This window comes from Taudactylus pleione, unplaced genomic scaffold, assembly GCF_031769625.1.
Source record: "Taudactylus pleione unplaced genomic scaffold, aTauple2 ptg000236l, whole genome shotgun sequence".
Classification (NCBI taxonomy): domain Eukaryota; kingdom Metazoa; phylum Chordata; class Amphibia; order Anura; family Myobatrachidae; genus Taudactylus; species Taudactylus pleione.
In genome coordinates, this window is record NW_028284638.1 from 5,547,805 (window position 1) to 5,571,938 (window position 24,134).

Consider the following 24,134-nt stretch of genomic DNA (forward strand, 5'->3'; position numbering starts at 1 on the left):
TACATGGGAGGCTGCTGGGCCACGTCACGGCTTCTCTGTTACCAGCAGTCCCTAACACTAAGGGGTTCACGTCCGGGGCGCAGTGCACTGGACGTTTTTTGGGGTGCACTGTGCCCCGGACGTGAACCCCTTAGTGTTAGGGACTGCTGGTAACAGAGAAGCCGTGACGTGGCCCAGCAGCCTCCCATGTATTTGCAAATGCATGCAACTAATATCTCTGAATTTCTATGACCATATAGTCTTCATATATTGTTGCAGGTATTATTCAGTGTGCTGAGGTACAATAGGGGGTTAAATCCCCCTCCTTTTTCTACTTAGTATGACCCCTCCCTTTCATGCACCTGATTAGTACTGCTAGATTGATTGAGCAGCTGCCATTTTTGTTTGTTTGTTATGAGTTGCATGAAGGAGCCAGCATTAGTAGGGCATGCTGGTTCTAGTAGTGCTAGTTGGAGTTCCCAGGGGTGACTCCCAGGTAAGCTGGCTCTCAATTTAGATGCATTTATGTATGTGCCTTTATCATGAGGCCTTACATTTGACAAAATTATAAATGTGCCTTTATCATGAGGCCTTATAATTGGTATATTTTACATTTGGGGTGAGCGTTTGGGCGCAGGGCCCCCGGGACTGGTCTGGCTGGGCCTCCTCAGGGCATCACCACTTAATACACATAGTTGCTTTTCACATCACCTTTTATGTTTGTTTATTATTCATGTATTTTTTCACATATATTTTAACCTCTCATTCCACACTTAATGATTACTCACACACAGCTATACTTTACACTGCACTGTCACTCTTTTTTCATTTTCGTGTGATGACCTGGGGGGGTCCTGGGCTGGACGTTTTTTGGGGTGCACTGCGCCCCGGACGTGAACCCCTTAGTGTTAGGGACTGCTGGTAACAGAGAAGCCGTGACGTGGCCCAGCAGCCTCCCATGTATTTGCAAATGCATGCAACTAATATCTCTGAATTTCTATGACCATATAGTCTTCATATATTGTTGCAGGTATTATTCAGTGTGCTGAGGTACAATAGGGGGTTAAATCCCCCTCCTTTTTCTACTTAATATATACAGTATGCTTAATCACTTTCCCATTTCTCATGCTGTAAGTAATTATATGCATAATTATGCATAAATAATTACACACACAATATATTTTTTTATCAAAATAGATTGAAATGAAGACATAATATAATTACATGATATTCTTCGCTATTTTGCCAATTGTCTGCATCAGATTCATTAATGTCATGTTTTTCATCATCTTCATTTATGGAAGGACTGCTGTCCCCCGCACTTCCCTGTGACACACGGCTGCTTCTATCACAAGGAGGCCGAGATGAGACAAAGAGACTGAGGTCATCAAAATCTTCATCACAGAAAGCGCTGTCTGATGAATCTTTCTGCTGCCTTCCCGGGTTGTATGGTTTCAGGAAGGACGAGTACACATAGCCTTGCAGTACTGAAAGATAAATAGGAGCATAGTCCAAAGAGATTGTACTCCTTCATAGGTCCAATTACCAAATTAACTTAATATTGTGTTAGAACACTGACATACATTGAAAGACTTAATACTATATTACTGCTAAATCTATAGATACTTTGACATACAGTATGCACCATAATTATGCAATATTATCTCTCTCCAGACTATTTAACTAAGAGGGCTTCCTTCATGTATGACAAAGAGACATCCAGTGAAGGAAAACATACAGTATGTACAGTAAGAGGGATTAATCAGTCTGAACCCTGGCGATATGTGCAGGAACTGTTATCAATACTTACAGCCTGCACGGCAGATTTCCAGCAAGTGATGCTGGGTACACACTGACAGATACATTGGCCAATCAATTGATCGGCCAATATATCTGCAGGCCGTCGGCAAGTGTGTACCCGCGATATGTCGGTGAACGTCGCCGTTCACCAACATATTGCATTGGCTGTGCTGCACAACCAATGGACAGATATGTCTGCAGACATATCTGTCCATTGGCAGGTGTGTACGGTACACACACAGCGGCAGCCGCGAGGAGGGGGATGGGACACTCCCCCAACACGCCCACCGGGTCCTGCCGCCGGGACCCGAGGGCACAAGCAGATGAAGGCCGTTCAGTGTGTATGAATGACCATCATCTACAGATATATCTGTCAGGTGTGTATTCACCTTAAGAGTAAACCACTATTTTTACACTAAATGGGGGAGATTTAACAAAGATCGGAGAAAGAAAATGTGGAGAGAGATAAAGTACCAACGTATCAGCTTCTGTCAGTTTACAGGCTGTGTTTAAAAAAATGACAGTTCGGAGCTGATTGGTTGGTACTAATCTCTCTCCACTTTATCTCTCTCCAAATCTCCCAAATAGTTAGAGCCGGCAGCAGTCAAAGAATTGAGGGGGACTTAAGATTGATTGTTTAGTACCAGACCCTGTACCTATATGTAACTGTGAGTGTGCATTTGTTTTAAGCAATAAATGTTACCATTTTAACAACCATCTCTGTTTTCCTGATGTGGACTTATACATTTAAAGGCACACCATCAATGTACAACTCATTTACAGGCTACACTGCATCTTCACGGATATTGTATCCACTTTCATGAGAAGATTTGCCTGACCACTCCAAGTACAATTATTGTAATGTATCACTTCAAGTGCTGCTTTTTGACTGAATATTTTCCATAACTGCATCCTTGGGAAGGAACTATAATTCTCATTGATTTAAGACCTGCCTAAGGGCCTGATTCAGAAGTGGACACAGTGTTGATTTCAGTCGCAAGTGGCCAATGTTTGCAGTCTGCGCATGCGACTCAATGGTTATCGCCCGGAGAAGTATAACAAATTTGGAAGCAGAAGCAGACATTTTCGGTGGTAATCGGGGGCGAAGGTGGATAGACGCGGGCAATGTTGCGGGCAGTGACTGCTACTCTTTTTGCAGTTGCACTGGCACCAGTGGCCATTTTCCGATGGACATTCTGAGAAACCATGGGACTGCTCTAATGCTTAATCGTGCTACTGATGGGCGTCCAATGGTGCAAATTACCATGCAAAGTGGTGGATTCCAGTTGCAGCCATTGAGCATCTCTGTACAAATCCCATTGACTGTGGCATTAACATAAATACGCAGTAAAGTTGCGTAAAAAGATGCAGTCGAGGCTGCATTACAGTCCACCTCTGAATCAGGCCCTGAATCTGCTGGCATAACATAGGTGGTCTTTGTTGAAATATGAGGTGAGCTACTGCGCTGTCTCCATGAATGCTCCATAAGTGAAGCATTCTCCTTTACAAAGATGGCTACCATTTGGTCTTCTGCAAATGCACTCGAAAATCTTGTTACACAGACGTGTTCCACTTAGCAATAGTGACCCTGCAATATATCCTGCCTATACTGATGTATTAGTGCACCATTACCCTCATACAAGACCAGCTTGTCCTCTGTATGCTGCACTCAAGCTCTGCTCTATTCAGGATACTGAGTGTATGTAACTGTAAGTACGGCTGTACAACCATACACTACAATAGCCAAACTTCTGGTTAAGTCCTGAGCTGTCTGCTGTATCTGGATTCTGCTGGTGTTTACTATTTATAACCTGTGTTCCACTATAAATAATTGTATACACACCTCAACAGTTTTCAGGGCTTTATATATTGAGACAATTGTGTAGTTGTATGAATCAGAATGGGTATTATATGCCAGTGGATCAATTGCAGGCGGTTCACATCCCGACGCTGGAATCCCGATGGTGCATAAACTCAACAGGGGCTGGTAAGTACCCTAACCCTCCCTCTCTCCCCCTAACCCTCCCTTGGTGGTGCCTAACCTCCCTGGTGGTGCCTAACCCCCCTTCCCACACCCTGAACCTAACCCTCCCCCGACGGGGTGCCTAACCCTAACTTCCCCATGGTGATGCCTAACCCCCCCCCCCCCTCCCCGGTCAATGTCTAAAACTAACCCACCCTGGGAGGTCTCTAAACTTGACCCCCCCATTCCCAGGCTAAGTGCAAACTTACCCTCTTCAAGATGGCGGCCTCTGCATTTTGACAGGCAATGGGATTCTGGCATCGTTATATCGATGTCCAGGATCCGTCCGCTGGCATCTTGAACGTATCCCGTATGAATCAGCATATACTGTATATATAGTGTATATAGTGACAAAAATACTGGAAAGCTTGTCAAGAGGAGATATATATGCCCCAGGTTTTTAGCTTCTGTCTGGTAGACAGAAGCTGATAAGCAGCCTTGATTGCCAGACCACCTGTGAGAGGCTGATAAAGGGTGTGTCAGTCTGTAGTCAGTCTCTCACTGCCTGAGGAAAAGGTCAGAGACACTATGGGAGACACTATGATTATGGAATGTAAGCTCCGTGAGCTTCTGTTTTGTGAGAGGAATGTTATGTCCTTTCTCACTGAGGGGCCTATTCATCATACCTAACAATTCTATCTATTTCGAAAAGCTGTCATTTTTGCGATGACAGTTTTTCGGGAAATAGATAGTTTTCCCTCTCTACACTAACTTACCGCAGCTGTAATCTGTCCTGCGCATGCGCATTTACACCTATAAAACCAGCGCACACGTAGCATTGCCTACAGCTGCGGTAGTTTTGTGTCCCCCTTCCCCCTCCGCATACCTCCCCCCCGTCCCCGCACTTACCTGCCCGCTGCAGCTCCTCCGGCTCCGTCCTGCTGTTCTGACACGTGGTCTCCCAGCAGCACACAGGACAGTTTAGAAAAAAAAAAGTTTTTTTTTTCTAAACTTTATTGTGTTCTGCTGGGAGAACACGTCTCAGAACAGCCACTGGAGACAGCGGACGGACCAGAGCGCCGGAGGGAGACGCCGGGGGACCTCACCAGCTGGAAGCAGGTAAGTTACCTGCTATTCACTACCTCACAGTGGCGAATAGTAACTCCATCAAATTCCGAAAATACATAATTTTCGGAATATAATGAATACCATAATTTCCATACCCCCATACTAATGTATGGGAAGTGTGGAAATTAACGCAGGGGGACTTAACATAGGACATATCACTAATATCTCCAGGTTAAGATACTTCATGAATACTAAAATAACGGTATTTAAGGAAAATGTCCTTAAAAATGTTATTTTAGTGTTGATGAGAGAGAGAATCATTTTGTTCTAGCCAGACAGACCAGGATTTACTTTTATGTTTTATTTATTTATTGTGCTTCTAATAAAACTAGCTGTGGTTACTTATACCTGGACTGATTTACTACTACTAGGCTGCTGATTGACAATTGCATCTGAAGATGGCATTGGTTTCCGCAAGCAGAGTTTTCTGAATACTAGGCGGCCCCTTCAGGCCCCTAATAATGAATGAGCTTGTTACAATCACCATGGAGAAACTAGCGTTACTTGCATGTGTAATGGGCCTATTAAGGAAATTATCATTAGTTTATATATTGTATCTAATATATCCAAAATAAAAACAGTTTGAAAAAACAAGAAAGGGCACAGGGTCACAGTGCAGAGAGGACACAACTGAGCTGCTGTCAATAGGAATTGTGTTGGTGGAAAAAGTAATGTCAAAAGCTGAACTACAGTAATCTTTAAATGAGCGCATTAAAACTTGTTAGGAAAACTCTATTGTGTAGATTTGCTATGTAACAGTAGGATTTCCATATAGCCCTTTAGGGTGGAGTTCTCAGTGTTTAACTCTTTTGTTTCCATATTGCACAGTTAGAGAGAACATTTTACAGGTGCCAAATTTTACCCAGGAAATGGTTACTTTATATGTAATAAACAATGCATCATTTTACAATTGACTGAAACTAGGAGATCTACTCTGGTGCTGTAAAAATAAATATTCAGAGGATGTTTAATGTTCAGCAATTACTGAAGGACCAAATTCTCTAGTTGCTGAGTAAGAAAAGACCCACTGTGCCTAGAGCATGGAACAGGCTGATGTTCACACAAAAAGAAAGTCAATATTTGATTGAGCGTTTTGTTACTTACTTCCTGTGTCCACAAACCACCTGCTAGTACTTCCCAAAGGGTCCTTGTACTCCACAATAGCCACCATCTCCCCCTCATACAGATCTATATCAAGGTCCTGGGAAGCATTGCACTTGCGCTTTGCCTGGTAAAGTTTATCCACGCCATAGGTAGACAGGAGCTTGCATCTGTGAATCTCAGTCTGACGAGGTAGTTCGGGCTTAATGGAACACAAACGGGGAAGTTATTGACTGATGCATTTAGAAAACATGCTAATGTAAAATAGAAAATTTAATTGTCAACTTAAAGAAGAATAGTTTATGCTAGCTCAGCGGGGCATTGCATGCAGATCACGTACAGTGGTAACTCTTCTAGGACAGTTGCATGCTATCTACACATATCACAACAATGCACTTGGATACAATAGGCCTGATACAGAGGTGGACACAGTTGTAGCCGCTACTGCATCTTTTTACAGCAAATACCACAACAGATTCTCAGCCTACTGAGACACCCACTGGCATCGGCGGTATTCTGTTGCAGCACGTACTAAGACCGTAGCTGCCGACATTCTGGCTGCCAGATTGGTATAGTGAGGAGCGTGGCTTAGGTGGGGGCGTGGCTGGGACTTGACGTAGCATCGGGGGTGGAGTGGGGACGAGATCAAGCAATCGCTTCACCGTGGCCCCAACCTCGCTACTCAATGCTGATGGTGCGATTCAGCGCAGAACGCCCTCAAGTGGGCAGCTACAGAAGAGGTACGGGGGGAGGGGTGGTGGCGGCCAGCTGGGAGACTTGCCCACTTTTCCAGGCATTCCAGGAGAGCAGGCAAGTATGACTAAGATACACCTTCTCTGCACCAACAGTCACAATATCGAAGATTGCAGCTACCCTATGGTAGATGCAATTTTGCCATTATTTAATTTTCACTAAACCCAGGGTTACCAGGGCAGCTATTTATAACCAGACATCTACAAATGGTATATGTTACCTGATAAGGTATAACAAGGCACTAAATAGATGACCTTGCAGAATGTGAGCTCTGCTCTGTTCTTCAAGCACTGATGGAGAATAAACCCTAATAAATAGATGGGATCCTTGTGATAAATGCAAGATTGCACAATCCAAGCACATGGAACCAGGGGTGTATTTATAATTGGTGCTGGGTGCACAGTGCACGCGGGGTCCAGGGGGGGCCCGCACTGCACACCCTGTACCCATATTATACTTACCTTTCTGGAGTCCCTCGTTGGCGCTGGTGTCAGCACTGTAAAACGGCTGGAAAATGGTCGCAGCGGCCATTTTCCCATCGTTTTGCGCATGTGCAGTCAGAGCCGTAATTAGACTTTTGGTGCCCTGTGCCAGAAAGAGCATTGGCGCCCACCTAATTTTACAAAGGGACATAATGCACCCAAAATAGGGCCATGGCTTCATTTGGAAGGGCCAGGAAAGAGATAGGAGAGGCCATGAGATGAAATAAGAGGAAGCTAAAAGCAAGAATGATAATAAACAGAAATTTGACAGGCCCAAACAGCGCCCCCTGCCCTGTGGTGCCCTGTGCGATGGCACCGGCTGCACTACCCTAGCTACGGCCCTGTGCGCAGTACAGGGAAAATGGACAGGGAAAATGGCGCTGCCAGCCGCCAGACTGGGAGGAGGGGGCCCATGATGGAGACTGCACACGGGCCCCTCTTCTCTAGAAATGCTACTACATGGAATTTATAGAGAACACTGTGCAAGTAGCCTCCATGTGTTACCCGGAAACCTCTATAAAGTCCAGTCAAGTGGTCTCTCATCCATCAGAGATATTTGTTGTTCAGTCCCTCACTAGAGGACTGGGAATTAACTTGATAATTAGCAGCACTGGCCGTTGTTGAAAAGGATGTTTTGTTCTAATCCACATGCGATTTAAGGGATTGAAAGCCGGCACACATCACCTTATGTCACTGCTGATTTTATTTACACCCCCCTGCATAGTAAATAAAGCTGTTTGGAGGACAAAGAAAAATAGCAAACCTAGCCCCAGTGTATGGCCGCTGCCTTCTTCATACAGTAGAGACAATATATTTGGTGACTGTATTCTCCATGTGTGTGCTGTTTACAGGGCCAGTTTTACATATATATGCAGGTTACGCAGCCGAGTACATGCAAAGCGGCCTCTGGGCAGACTGTGTCACTGTGATACAGCTGCCTCGCAAGCGCGCCGCAGCACTCAGGAGGGCGCCCTCCGACGTCGCTGCCAGACCAGTCTCCCGCAGCCAGTCCTCTGTTGCCGCTGTTAAGGACAGCCTGGAGCCAGCAGCCAAATCTGAGGGGGGGACTGTGATGGAGGGGACTGTAATGGAGGGGGCTGTGATGGAGCGGGCTGTTATGAGGGGGAGTGAGAGGGGCTGTGATGAGGGGAGTGAGTGGGGCTATGATGAGGGGGAGTGAGAGGAGCTGTGATGGAGCGGGCTGTGATGAGGGGTAGTGAGAGGGGCTATGATGAGGGGGAGTCAGAGGGGCTGTGATGAGGGAGAGTGAGAGGGGCTGTGATGAGGGAGAGTGAGAGGGGCTGTGATGGAGCGGGCTGTGATGAGGGGTAGTGAGAGGGGCTATGATGAGGGGAAGTGAGAGGGGCTGTGATGAGGGAGAGTGAGAGGGGCTATGATGAGGGGCTGTGATGGAGGGGCTGTGTAGAGGGGATATGAAGGGCTGTGATGAGGGGGATATGGTGGCTGTGATGAGGGGTTGTGGTGATAGGTGCTATGAAGGGCTGTGATGGTAAGGGTGCTTGTAGGTGCTGTGATGAGGGGGCTGAGAGGGTCTGTGATGACTGGGGCTGTGGTGAGGGGTGTTGTGAGGTGCTGTGATGAGGGGTGCTGTGATGGGAAGTGCTGTGATGAGGGTGCTGGGTTGTGAGGGGCTCCATGCGGGGGAAATGAGTGAGCTGAGATGAAGGTCCATTAAGGGGCGCCAAAATCTATCCACTTACCAAAAAAAATTGGCTCGGGCCGGCCGTGGCTGTTCACCAGAGCATGGTTGGGGAGCACATATGCACCATATCGAACTCATATTTCTGGGTAAATAGTGGACTAGGAAATTTCGAGGACACACTCCTGTGACATGTGATGGTATAATACTGTATAATTCTGTGGTATGAAAACTTAAAAAGTAACTACTTTTTCTTGTGTAATTTAATAACACTGAACTTTACATTTAGATTTATTAAGAAAAAAGTTTTGTTATAAATATTAGTTTGCGATAGTATTTCTCTTCTAGTAAGTTGGCTATGGGTAGTACCTACTTATAACCTGGAGATGTCACTGTTGCTATAGCTGTTTATGAAGAGATGCTGGGACTGTACCAACCACAGATACACTGTGATAACCAAATACAACAAGTAGTAATAGAAATTATGGGGTTTCTTAATTATAGGTAAACCAAGGAAGCAAATCATTTTCAACCAAAATTCACAATATCAATCAGCTTTTTGCAAATAGGGGAGTCTATCTTACCAGGGGAGATAGTGTCTTCTTCCTCTCGAAGCTCAGTTTTCTTTCAATGAATGTACCATTGTTGTTTTCCTTCATAAAGTTTAGATTCTGCAGCTCATCCATGATTCGTTGCTGAACCTCATTCACATTTGCAGAGATCAGCTGTCAGCAAACAAGTGACCAAGAACATTCTATTAGAACATGGATTTCATGAATGACATCATCCAAAGCATACAACATTTTACATACAAACAAGAGCTTGTTTTCCATGAAATGTATGCATGTTTTCAGATATTTCCTCCATTTAGTAGATCAGGTTCTCCAGGGGGTTTTGCAGACCGTGCCCATGGGTCCAGCCACAGGAACCAGCTACTTTGTGTAAGGCTCTTTGGTAATGACTATCTTCCCTATTATCTAGAGAATGATGGTATTCCTTCTAATAGCACAAGACCCCTAATATATGGAATAAAACATCGAGATTAGTATGATGGTGTATGAGGCCTGCTTGAGAATAACGCTCTCCAAACATGAATTATGACACATCCACATGTAACTGTAATGAAGGGCTATCTATGTTGTCAGGGTTATTTTAATGGAAATCACAAGGATCTGATAACCCCAGACTAGAAAATTCACCCCTGAATCACAAGGATTATGTACCAGTCCAACATCTGAATGCATTAACAAACAGATTCCCTCTGTTACCAGATATATATATATATATATATATATATATATATATATATAATAGGTTCAGGAAGTGGGGGTAGAGCTACTGGGGGTGAAGCTATAGAAACACAATTATATATAAATTAAATATTTATATATATGCATATATTTTGTATTTAGATAAAAGGCACTGAAAATGGACTTTAAAATAAAACTTAACTTGTGGAAAATACACTTCGGCCCAGGACATTACGTCATAGTTAATAAGAGGTTCATGCTGAAAAATAGCACTATATATATGTTCGGCTAATCTCTTGAACCACTGGACGGCTTTTGATAGGGTTTTCACTATTCTATACAGCATTGGTCAAGAAAGGTTTAGGTGTATGAATCATTCATCTGGGACAAGAGGGAGCCAAGCAATGATGATTTTAGTGAAGCAAAGTCACAGAAATAAACTTGCACCAAGCTGCTGTATAGGAGCTGACCAGGGTGATAAAACAGCAAGAGAAACACCAAGAGACAGTGAGAGCCATTTATAGATAGCAATGTGCCCTGTTGCTTAGCAGCAGCCTAGAGAGGAGAGGGAGTCAAGGACTGAGCAGGGTCACATCTGAGGCAGACAGAGAATGAGAAGGAATCGGTATGTAATACTGGCTGTTGGGTGCCTACTGTCAAAATACCGACAGCAGCATCCCGATGGTTGGTATCCCGACAGGGGTCGGGTCAGTATACTTACCCTCTCCCTTCTCCCCCTAACCCTCCCTTCTTGTAGCCTAACCCTCCCCGTTAGTGCCTAAATCTAAGTCTCCCCCTTCATGCCTAAACTTAACCTTACCTCCTTAGTGCCTAACCCGAAACCCCCCCCCAGTGGTGCCTAACCATAACCCTTCCCCTAGGGATGCCTAACCCTAACCTCCCCCCCAAAAAAACTAACGCTGAACTTGCTATGCTACCTAAACTTAACCCCCCCCCGCGGCTAATGCTAAGGACACCTCGGACTTACCTCATTTGGGCAGCCATCCTTCTGGATTCCGACGTCAAGATTAAGGGAGGCGTCTGTATTTCGACGTCTTATCTTTTCGTCTTATCTTATCGATGTCTTAGGCATCTTAAGTCCCTTGTCGGGCTTCCCCTGTTGCAATTTAGACCGGTGGCATCGCTGCCGCTGGTCTCATAACTACATCCCAAAGAGAGACTGCCGCCAACGAACCCATGAAGAGGCTCTGATGCAGATATATAGTAGCCAGGAAGGAGCTAGGGGAGGCATAGCTATCAGGAATTTAAAAACAAACAAACATTGAAACATTTGATTGTGGCAAACATCAGACCTCTAAAACACTACCATAAAAACAAAAACATCGATGATTAGTAAACATCGGATTCTGATGTCCATCTCTTCACTGAACCTGCAGGCGGACTCCGGCCATTACTTCTCCACCGTGAAGTACTCCCTCACCTGTGTGATGTTCCCACTCAGCCACACACCTCGGTGAACATGAGGTAACTCACATGGAGGTCAGCGCTGTTCTCAGACAGGGGCACCAAGGCGAGAAAGCTCAGCAGGAAGCCCAGGAAATACATACAGTAGTACATTATGCAAAGAGGACAGTGCTCATCGTCATGTTTGGCAGCTGGGGAGGGGTGTGCATGGAGGCTGCGGAAATATGCACAGGTGCCCCAGCCCCGGGGACATGCTGCAGTTCCTTAGTGTACATTTCTACATTTGTAAGACCCAACATAGGACACCCACATAGGTCATATATCTATATATATATATATATATAATATATATATATATATAAGCACACACATACATGTATTCCGTAGCAAATATTCCACAAAAAGCCTCAGTCCTGTCTCCTGGAGCTGATTTTTGTTCCTGGGATGATTATCTGCTATGAATAAATGTCAAGTAAAATAAAAGAATTCACACTACACAGGCGGAAGATATATGAGCAAGGTGATTGGCTGTGGCTATGTGGATACAGAGGTGTTTGGAATTCAGCTCAGCTCTGTGGGGATTGAGCAGGATATAAACTGGAAGCTGATAAGCTTGAGGCAACACAGATAAGCTCCTTCTTTTTGTGGCTTATCAGTATACTAAGACCCATGTGACTGCTGATACTCCTTGCATCCTATTGTTTATCTCCCTTGCTAATACAAAACCACAGAAGGCATTGTTGTGCTAATTATCATTCACTGCCCAGGTTCTCCAGGAGAGAGGGAGTTAATCCAAGTCTGGAACCCAACAGATGTGAACATACTGAAATGTGTCTGAAATGGCCAACACGCTGGAGATGAGAAACACATGCTGGCTTGCTATATTGGTTCATTTCTATTATCACTAGAATTTCACTCACAAGGCTTAAAAGTGTGAATCACCAGTGCCAGCATGTCTAAAATTCATTCTGTTTTTACATTTATGGGGCATATTGTGACTGCAAACATTTATATATAAAAATGTGGCCATTTAAAGGGAGACGATTTTTAAATAAAGTGCACCATCCATCCTGTTGTCAGAAGGGTGAACATTAAATTTCTCTGTCTGTTTTATTGACTTGAAATCACTCTCTGGGCAAAAATTTACTAAGCGGCGGGTTCTAAACCCCGGCGGTTTGGTGGTGGTTTGACGGCAGGTTGTATTCTGTTGTAAACCCCGGGGGTTTGGTGGCGGTTTTGCAGCGTTTTCTAAATGACAGCCCTGTTCTATCCTAAAATGTGTTTTGACGGCAGTTTTGCAGCGGTTTTGGCCTTAGTAAATCTGCAGATAGCAAAACGCCGCCAAACCGCAGTCAAAACACATTTTAGAATTGAATAGAACAGGGCTGTCATTTAGAAACCACTGCAAAACCGCCACCAAACCCCCGGGGTTTAGAACAGAATAGAACCCGCCGTCATACCGCCACCAAACCGCCGGGGTTTAGAACCCGTCGCTTAGTAAATTTTACCTTCTGTGTGTAAGTCCAACTTTGCACAGGCTATATAAGGTAATCACATCCTTATGCTCAAACATGCTGAAATTCAGAAAGCCAAATTGGAAGTTTTAGACAAAAATTAGGCACATACTGCTGTATCTATTAGGGTGGGTAAGTAAAAAAACACAAAATTGCGAGTTCGAACTTCCAATAGTGCGGAAAATTTGTGGGTCCATAACAGTAACTCGTGCAAAATTTCAGCTTGATCGGATCATTTTTATTATCCACAGCGGGCAGTTTTGAAAATTTCATACAAATTAGGATATTTTGTAATCAGGTGAAGGCACGGTTTTGGGGCACATATTTTGGCAAATAAGTTGTTTTTAGGTGAAAACTCTTCAAATGAACTCAGATACAAACCTGCAGGGTAAATGTTTAAGGCACGCATTCAATATGATCCGAGCCGCAATAATTTAACGCGGCCCGGACTTAACGCTGACTTTGCCTGTTTTGCAGGCGTTAAAGTATCGTGCGCGTGCCCACGTATCCCCGTATTCAATTTGAAAGTAGGTGAAAAAGGGACCCGGCAATACTTGGATCGGCGTAAAAAAACGGAAATTTTTGGAAAATAATCCTAGGACCCCCCTAAAGATGTCCAGACATGGGGGATCACTATGGGTACCCCCGTTTTTGGCTGCAAAAGAAAGTCGGGTTTTTAAATAGCCGCGGCTGGTGTTTTTTTTCCCGACTTTGAAGAAGTGATGCAGAAGAGCACTTAGCTTATTTTTTTTGTTTTTAAAAAATGGTCCCATCAAATTTGGGGTACATGAAAATGGCTACTAGCATATTTTTAAGTCCCAAAACGCATTTTTTTTAAATTCTGCAAAAATGCACCTGCCACGGCTATTTGAAACTCCGACTTCCTTCAGGAGTTAAAAATGGTGATTCCCCATGTCTACACATGTTTAGGGGGTTCCCTGGAATATTTGCCGAAAATTCCCATTGTGTTGTATCTTTAAAGAAAAAAAGAAGTAAAAAAAAAAAAGACATAGGGCCCCCCCAAAAGCCAAACCAGCCCCAGGCTTGCCAGCCAGTGGTGGTTTCTAAAAATATGGGGAACAAAATGTGTAGGGTTCCACCGTTATTTTGAAACCAACCCAAGGCTGCAGGGACCAGTTCTGGTTTTAAATATAGGGGTAAAAAAAATGTGGGGATCCCCCTATATTTAACACCAGCACCAGACCCAACCAACTGGGGTCTAATGCCACAGCCCGGAGACCTAATCACCGGGGCTCCAGGTCCAAAGCATTAGCACCCCATATCGGTCAGCGCAAGCCGGTGATCTCGGGATGGTCGGGGACCCCCCAAATAAGGGTCCTCCCCTCCCAAGCATCACAGGCTTACGCTGAAGCCCGGGGCTCTTCCCCATACCACTGTTTTGGTGGGTATGGAGGTAATGGGAGGGACAAATAATGTAAAACTATTGTGTTTTACAGTGGAACTACAAGTACCAGCATGCCTGCCATTTTGCACTTGTGTAACAAGTGCCAGCAGACATGCAGCACCTGTAACTTCACTGTAAAATAAATAGTTAAAAAAAGACAAAACACACACCGTGACAGTATAACTTTATTACACATACCTACCCATTCACACATACTTACCTATACCAGATGTGTCTGTCCCCTTGTCCAGTAGAATATCCTTTATGAATGGCTCTGCAAATAAAAAATCATACTCACCTATATCCTGGCGCTGGTCTCCGCAGTAATACAGTAACTTGGCAAAACAAAAAAAACGATTTTACATGAACCACCCAACAGCTATCAGTATGTGTGTTGCCACACATACTGATAGCTCCTGAATGCCAGCTGACAGGACATGCACGGAGCTGGCACGTCCCGTGAGCCAATCAGCGGGCGCACTGACTGTAGAGCGGCCGCTGATTGGCTCCAGCTACTGACAGTTCCCACGTGGTGTGACTCTACAGTTAGCGCAGCCGCTGATTGGCTGATGGGACTGCAAAGCCCCGTTCAGACCCGTCAGCTGGCATTCATGATCTATCAGTATGTGTGGCAACACACATACTGATAGCTGTTGCGTGGTTCGTGTAAAATCGATTTTTTGTTTTGCCAAGTTCCTGTATTACTGCGGAGACCAGCGCCAGGATATAGGTGAGTATGATTTTTTATTTGCAGAGCCATTCATTAAGGATATTCTACTGGACAAGGGGACATACACATCTGGTATAGGTAAGTATGTGTGAATTAGGGGTGAGCGGGTTCGGATTTCTGAAATCCGAACCCCCCCGAGCCCCCCCGATCCGAGGCCGATCCGAGTCAGGCTCGACTTTTCCCGCCTGACTCGGATCTGAAATCGAGGCAAAATGTCATCATCCCGCCTTCCGGGTCTCGCGGGTCTTGGATCCTATATAAGGTACCCGCGTCGGCGCCATTTTCTCACTCGGCTGTGGACAGTGAAGAGGGAGGGTGGGAGTTAGGGCTGGCTGGGCTGTGTAGTGTAGTGTAGTGCAGAGTAGTGTTGCGCTGTGCTGTGCTGCTGTTGTCCATAGGGGCTGTGTCCACTACTTCAAAGTCCATAGGGGCTGGCTGTGTTGTGCTGTGCTGCTGTTGTTAATAGGGGCTGTGTCCACTACTTCAAAGTCCATAGGGGCTGGCTGGACTGTGTTGTGCAGTCAGTTGTCCATAGGGGCTGTGTCCACTCCAAAGTCCTGTGCAGTGTCCCAGTCCTAAAGGGGTGCTGTAGTGTTGTCCAGGGGGTGCTCTGTCCATCAGGGGTGCTCCCCCTAAGTGCTAAAAAAAATAATATTTTTTCTGTGTTTGTGAATTGTGTGCGCAGTAGCCGCACGTGCATCAACAAAGTAGTGCCAAGCGTGCGCCTGTGTCATAAGTAAAGGGCCGGCTGGCTTGACCGTTAAAGGGTGCTGTAACCCCCAAAGTACACTCCAAACCAAATAAAAAAATATTTTCTGTGTTTGTGAATTGTGTGCGCAGTAGCCGCACATGCATCAACAAAGTAGTGCCAAGCGTGCGCCTGTGTCATAAGTAAAGGGCCGGCTGGCTTGACCGTTAAAGGGTGCTGTAACCCCCAAAGTACACTCCAGTCCAAACCAAATAAAAAAATATTTTCTGTGTTTGTGAATTGTGTGTGCAGTAGCCGCACGTGCATCAACAAAGTAGTGCCAAGTGTGCGCCTGTGTCATAAGTAAAGGGCCGGCTGGCTTGACCGTTAAAGGGTGCTGTAACCCCCAAAGTACACTCCAAACCAAATAAAAAAATTTTTTCTGTGTTTGTGAATTGTGTGCGCAGTAGCCGCACGTACATCAACAAAGTAGTGCCAAGCGTGCGCCTGTGTCATAAGTAAAGGGCCGGCTGGCTTGACCGTTAAAGGGTGCTGTAACCCCCAAAGTACACTCCAAACCAAATAAAAAAATATTTTCTGTGTTTGTGAATTGTGTGCACTGTGGCTGCACGTGCATCAACAAAGGAGCAGCGCCAAGCGTGCGCCTGTGTCCCATAAGTAAAGAGCCGGCTGGCTCATTTCTTAAAGGGTGGTGTAACCCACAAAGTGCACTACTCTCCAGCAAAAATAAAAAAATATTTTCTGTGTTTGTGTGCGCCTTAGCCGCACGTATATATCAATATAACATAAATGGAGGACCAAACTTTCTCTGATAAAAAATAAAATAGGGAAAGATCAAGAAGCACTTCCTCCTAGTGCTGTTGCTGCTGCTGGGAGTTGTTCATCATCCCAGAGAGGAAGTAGGAACACCACTACTTTTACTAAACAATTGACCCTCCAACAGTCCCTAGCGATGAGGATGAAGTACGACAGCAGTCATCCTGAAGCAAAACGTATAACTGAGGCCTTGTTGGTGTTAGACGTGCGTCCGGTATCCGCCATTAGTGCAGTGGGATTTAGACAATTGATGGAGGTAGTGTGTCCCCGGTTCCAAATCCCGTCTAGATTCCACCTGCATCCTCAAAGCAGCAGCGACAAGCGTGCGTCTGTCTGTTAAAGGGTGGTGACACCCTCAAAGTGCGCTCCACAAACAATAAAAAAATTCTTCTTTTTTTTCTGTCTTTGTGAATTGTGTGGGCTGTAGCCGCACCTGCATCTTTAAAGCAGCAGCGACAAGCGTGTGTCTGTCTGTTAAAGGGTGGTGACACCCTCAAAGTGCGCTCCACAAACAATAAAAAAATTCTTCTTTTTCTTTCTGTCTTTGTGAATTGTGTGGGCTGTAGCCGCACTTGCATCCTCAAAGCAGCAGCGACAAGCGTGCGTCTGTCTGTTAAAGGGTGGTGTAACCCTCAAAGTGCGCTCCACAAACAATAAAAATATTCTTCTTTTTTTTTCTGTCTTTGTGAAATGTGTGGGCTGTAGCCGCACCTGCATCCTTAAAGCAGCAGCGACAAGCGTGCGTCTGTCTGTTAAAGGGTGGTGACACCCTCAAAGTGTGCTCCACAAACAATAAAAATATTCTTCTTTTTTTTTCTGTCTTTGTGAATTGTGTGGGCTGCAGCAGCACTTGCATCCTCAAAGCAGCAGCGACAAGCGTGCGTCTGTCTGTTAAAGGGTGGTGTAACCCTCAAAGTGCGCTCCACAAACAATAAAAATATTCTTCTTTTTTTTTCTGTCTTTGTGAAATGTGTGGGCTGTAGCCGCACCTGCATCCTTAAAGCAGCAGCGACAAGCGTGCATCTGTCTGTTAAAGGGTGGTGACACCCTCAAAGTGTGCTCCACAAACAATAAAAACATTCTTCTTTTTTTTTCTGTCTTTGTGAATTGTGTGGGCTGCAGCAGCACTTGCATCCTCAAAGCAGCAGCGACAAGCGTGCGTCTGTCTGTTAAAGGGTGGTGTAACCCTCAAAGTGCGCTCCACAAACAATAAAAATATTCTTCTTTTTTTTTCTGTCTTTGTGAAATGTGTGGGCTGTAGCCCTGCATCCTTAAAGCAGCAGCGACAAGCGTGCGTCTGTCTGTTAAAGGATTACATCGGTGACAGCATCCAAGTAGGCATGTCAGACAGTCCGTACCTGTACTGGCAGGAAAAAGAAGCAATTTGGAGGTCCCTGTACAAACTGGCTCTATTTTACCTGAGTTGCCCCCCCTCCAGTGTGTACTCCGAAAGAGTGTTTAGTGCAGCCGGGAACCTTGTCAGCGATAGGAGGTTGCTTCCACAAAATGTGGAGAAGATGATGCTCATAAAATGAATTATCAACTCTTCCAGGGAGACCAGCCTCCAGAACGTACAGAGGGACCTATGGTTGTGGATTCCAGCGGGGACGAATTAATACTCTGTGAGGATGAAGATGTACACAACACTGAAGAGGGTGAGGAATCGGTGGATGAGGAGGATGAGGACGACATCTTGCCTCCTTAGAGCCAGTTTGTGCAGAGACAGATTAATTGCCAGCTTGTTTTGTGTGGGCCCAAACGAACCAATCATTTCAGCCACAGTCGTGTGGCAGACCCTGGCGCTGAAATGCTTGGTTTGTTAAAGTGTGCATGTCCTGTTTATACAACATAAGGGTGGGTGGGAGGGCCCAAGGACAATTCCATCTTGCACCTCTTTTTTTTCTTTGAATTATGTACTGTTTGGGGCCTAGTTTTTCAAGCTGCCATCCTGTCTGCCACTGCAGTGTCACTCCTAGATGGACCACGTGTTTGTGCCGCCCACTCGTATCTCTTAGCATAGTCATCCAGCTACCTCGGTGCAACCTTTTGGATATAAAAATACTATTGTGAGGTGTGAGGTGTTCAGAATAGACTGGAAATGAGTGGAAATTAAGGTTATTGAGGTTAATAATAGCATAGGAGCAGAAAAACCCACAAATTCTGTGATTTTAGCTGTTTTTATGCTTTTTTTAAAAAAAAATACAGATCCAAAACACAAAACCCAGAACCCAAAACACGGAAGGGTGGTTTTGGCAAAACCAATCCAGATCCAAAACACGAAGAAAGATCCAGATCCAAAACCAAAACACAAAACACGAAAAGTGGCCGGTGCACACCCCTAGTGTGAATTGATAGGTATGTGTAATAAAGTTATATTGTCACGGTGTGTATGTTTTGTCTTTTTTTAGCTATTTATTTTACAGTGAAGTTACAGGTGCCACATGTCTGCTGGCACTTGTTGGACTTCCACCATTGAAACGTTTGATGCGATGGTAACTAATGAGGGCGGCCACTTACTTTTTTCAGTGCCGCCTTCTGGTCGATCGCTAGGCTGTGGGTTACCACCCACAGCTCTAGCGACCGACCAGGGTGATGGTCGTGATGGTCATCACCATCGCGACCATCAGGGCTTACGACCAGACCCTAAGGTTGGGTCTGGGCTCTCGTAAGCCCCAGGGAACTTCCTGCTCTGTTTGAGCATGAAGTTCCCACTGACATCATCAATGATGTCAGTGGGGCGCCCCCAAACGGCAAGCGTTCCAACTGGAACGCCTCTGTTTGGCCGTGCACGCCCCTGGCCCGCCCAGCAAACGGGGCGAGCTATCACTCAACATCAACAGCTCACCCCGTCTGCTACGAGACCCCTAGCGACGGAGCGCCCGTCACTAGCCGGGTCTCACGCATGTGCACGACGGAGCCGGCTCCGTCGTACGCATGTTCTGTGTGGACCATCTACCTGCTTGCGGGCGCATTGGCGCCTACGACCGGGTCTGAATGAGACCCATAGTGTATTCTCCAGTCCCCACAGCATAGCAGCGCTGCTAGCTACACTAGAAAGGACACAATATGTTGCTCCGGGTCCCACCCTTATCCACGCCCCGATCCTACCCCCTGCCAACTGCACTGCAGGGTTTTTTACGCATGCGCTAATCACATAAACAATTTTTACCATTGAATACTTTTGATGCGATAGTTAGTTACCATCGCATCGAATGTTTCAATGGTGGAAGACCAGCCAGCATTTCATGGTGGGCTTCCAATGTCTATCCCTACCTCCTATAAAATAATATTTTATAAGTCAGAATATCTGAAAATAGTGCCAGTCGATCTCAGGAGCACACGCGACAAAGATGTCATTTTGTGGAAAATTGCAATATTTTTACCTTTTTTCGGAAGGGGGGGGGGCACTGATCCCCTCTTAAACATCTACCTCGAAGGTTTGTATCCACCTGAGTTCAACTGAAGCATTTTCACCTAAAAACAACTGAATTTCCAAAATATGTGCCACAAAATCGTGCCTTCACATGATTACAAAATATCCTAATTTGTGTGAAATTTTCAAAACTTCAAGTGTCTGCTGGGGATAGTAAAAATTATCCGACCGAGCTGAAATTTCATATACGAGTTACTGTTATGAACCCACAACTTTTCTGCACTATTTTTAACTCGCAATATCTATGGGACAAAATAAACACTGATCCCTATCAATGTCTGATTTTGATTGGAACTGGTGAAAAATGTAGATGGACAATTATTATTATTATTAATATTATTACCAGTTATTTATATAGCGCACACATATTCCGCAGCGCTTTACAGATAATATTTGTCCATTCACATCAGTCCCTGCCCCATTGGAGCTCACAATATATATTCCCTACCACATGTACACGCATATACTTCCACATACTAGGGGTCATTTTGGTTGAGAGCCAATTAACCTACCAGTATATTTTTGGAGTGTGGGAGGCAACCAGAGTACCCCGAGGAAAACCACGTTAGCACAGGGAGAATATACAAACTCCACACAGTTTTAGTTTTGTGTGTCCATCATCTGACCACACTAACGAAACCACAGAAATGTCCAGATCCGTTAAATTTGCCCACAAACTGGACATAGATATGATTTATCAGACCAGTGTATATGCATCTTACCAGTTAGTTAGTGATAGTTCCATGTACCAGTTTGTAATGTAATGAAATGTGGCAGATCATTGAGACTGCAGGATGTAGAGTAAAATAAAAACTTTTTTTCAAGTGTCTTATTTACTTACTGGAAAGATTTCAGCACTGCGCAAACATGATTCCAATGCAGTAGACATGATTTCTTTCACAAGGTTGATGAAGTAGTAGAGGCAGTTGAACATGATTTTCTGTGCAGCCTTATTAAACACTTGCAGTTCCTCCACTAGCTGTGCATTAAGGGCCTCATAGTCCTTCCTTGCCTGATCTAGATGGGCATCAGCTGGTTTCTGAAGACAGCTGTGGTAGTCCAGGAGTTTATCGTAGCGCTTCTGTATCAGCTTCTGAGGCATGGCGAACATGGATTGTAGAGCACAAAGTGGTGCAGAAACTAGTCGCTCCAGTTTGCTGGCCTGTGATACAAAGACAATATGAAGATTATTTAGGCTAAGACTACTTTGTCCCTCTGTACAAATGTATATCCTTTGTATAATGCTAACAACTAGTATGCCTGAGTCAGTCTTCATATATGACCAATTCCTTGTGCTGAATACACATACTGTTATGTGTAAAAGAATGTACACCCTCTTTCAAATCTCACTAACAGTATTTCTTTACATTTCAAAACATAAATAACAATCATCCGAGTTAACTCATTTAGCTGCAATGTGCCAGAACGGCACCAAGAAGCACCCCTACATTGCCAAGCTTGCCATCCATAGAGGTGTGCAGGACAATCTGCATTGTAGTGGCTACAGTAACTGGCAAATATATGTGTAACCAATCATTGCAGCGATGCTAAGTGAATCGGCCCCATCTATTTCACACCTAGGGGTAAATTTGCTAAGATTCCTGTTAGTCCTGATTTGTCCCATTTTTAAACACCGATAGGATTGATCAAAAACGTCCAAATACAACAAAACGAATAATGGTAAATTCCCGTGGTATGCTGAAGTGAATGAAAAGTACTTCCGATTTGAGTCAATGGTGTATTCATTTCTAGTGTTACAAACGGCCGATTTTGCGGGAATAACACGGCCAAATTCAACTCCCCAAAATGAAAAAAACAATATTTTCACCCGAGTTTGCAATCTCGGACCAACACGATTCTTAGTAAATTTACCCACTAATCCTAATATATGATAAATCACATCTCATGTAATAAATTTCCCATAACAGATTTTAGTTTTGATGGTTTATTGAACAAAAAAGCCATATGTGTAAAGTAAGTACACCCCATTATTCAGTAGCTTGTAGAATCATGTTGCAAAAATAAATTGGGGACATGATTTTCTGTATGAGTTTATTAGCCTCTTATATTTAATCTGAGAAACATTGACTCAGCTCATTATCTTTGAGAACCAGTGGCATAACTAGGGCAGGGTGAGTGGGGCACAAGCCCTGGGCGCGAGGGTGGTGGTGGTGGGGTTTTTGTTTTTTGTTTTTTACCGCCGGCCACGGTCCGGCCCGTCCTAGTTAGGCAGTGTAGTGCCAACTGCAGTGTGTGCGGTCAACGCTACACATTTACACAGCGCCGGTCCTGTGCTGCACAGCCGAGCCCCTTCCCTCCCCCTGAGCGCTTACCCAATTGTGCCAGGAGGAGGGTGGGAGGCGGGCTCAGGCGGTGCAGTTTAACACACACATTGCCGCCAGTGCAGCAGCGATGTGTGTGTTAAACTGCAGCCAATGAGAGTCAGACAGACTCTCATTGACTGCTGCAGCGCCCACTGCAAGAGCCGGGATGGAGCTCACTGATGAGCTCCGCCTTCCGGCTCCTGCAGTGGGTAATGGGAGAGAAGTCATGACGTCTCTCCCATTATGCAGAGCGCGCCAGCCCGGAAGGACTGACGTGCAGCGGCGGTGGCGGTGGGAGCAGTGGCCGGAGCCGTATCGTGGACAGCATCGGGAGGGTGAACCTCTACTGGGGACTACTACTGGAGGGGAGACTGCTACTGGGGGCACTATATAAGGGGTTTACTACTAGGTGACCACTACTGAGGGCACTAAATAGGGAGGACCACTACAGGGGGCACTGTATAAGGGCACTGGATAGGGGGGATCACTACTGGGGCCTGCATAAGGGGAACTACTGCTGGGGGCATTATATAAAGGGCTTACTACTAGGGGCAAAAGGGGCACTGCACTGAGGGGACCACTACTGGGGGCACTAAATAGGGAGGACCACTACAGGTGGCACTGTATAAGGGGCACTGGATAGGGGGGATCACTGCTGGGGGCCTGCATAAGGGGGACCACTACTGAGGGCACTACATGGGGGGGATTACTGCTGGGGGCACTATATATGTAAAGGGCACTGCATAGGGGGTACCACTACTGTAGGCACTGCATAGGGGGGACTACTACTGGGGGCACTGAATACTGGGGGTACTGTATAAGGGGAACTAATGGGGGGCTGCATAAGGGGGACCAATACTGGGGGTAGTGTATAAGGGGCACTACTATGGGCCTGCATAAGAGGGACCACAACTGGGGACATTGCATACTGGGGGTACTGTATAAGGGGCACTACTGGGGTTAAGGTGCATATGGAAAGGAATGTTCAGAATGACGATAGAGGGGTGTTTGTCATGTTGACATGCCCCATTTTTAAGTGACCACGCCCATTTGTTCGGCCTCTGGCGCATGCACATGGGGGGGGGGGGGCGGCTCCATTTTTAAATTTGCCTTGGGCTCCAAATACAATAGTTACACCACTGTTGAGAACACTTATTTATGCACAGCTGTTTTAAGTTACTGAATCAATATCTCAATGTGGTTGGGGTTTAGACTCTGACTTGGCCATTCCATAACCTTAGTTCTTTTCTTTTTCAACTATTCATTTGGACTTAGGGTAATTGTCAATTTGCATGACAAAATGTTTTTGAAGCTTCAGTTATCAGATAGGTGGCTTTAAACTTTCCTCTAGAATGCACCGGTATGAATATTTGTAGTAGATTTAAAGACTGCCAGCCATTCACGACCTGTTCCTGCAGAGCAACCTGAAATCTTCATCACTCCACCACGGTGCTTGAGAGTGGATACAGATATTTTGTGGCTGTGTCTGAGTTTCACCAAACATGGCATTTTGTATTAAGATGAAACACCACTTTGGTCTCATCTTTCCAGATAAATGTTTTCCCCAGAAGTATTGTTTTTCGATCAGATGGAACATTACAAACTTATGCAAAGCTTTCATGAACTTTTACCATGTTGACAGAAGCCAGTATATATCTGGAT

At 45.1% G+C, this 24,134-nt stretch overlaps 1 protein-coding gene across 1 annotated transcript in view; it reads right to left on the minus strand.

Moving 5' to 3' along the window:
• The window catches only part of ARHGEF38 (Rho guanine nucleotide exchange factor 38), a 115,637-nt gene that overhangs the window by 7,529 nt on the left and 83,974 nt on the right, over positions 1 to 24,134 (minus strand). Inside the window, exons 10-13 of the mRNA XM_088479478.1 lie at positions 20,990 to 21,310; positions 9,451 to 9,591; positions 5,975 to 6,173; positions 1,204 to 1,466 (exon numbers count right to left, since the gene is read on the minus strand). Of these exons, the coding sequence (XP_088335604.1) occupies positions 1,204 to 1,466; positions 5,975 to 6,173; positions 9,451 to 9,591; positions 20,990 to 21,310 (924 nt within the window). The remainder of the gene's footprint in view (positions 1 to 1,203; positions 1,467 to 5,974; positions 6,174 to 9,450; positions 9,592 to 20,989; positions 21,311 to 24,134) is intronic.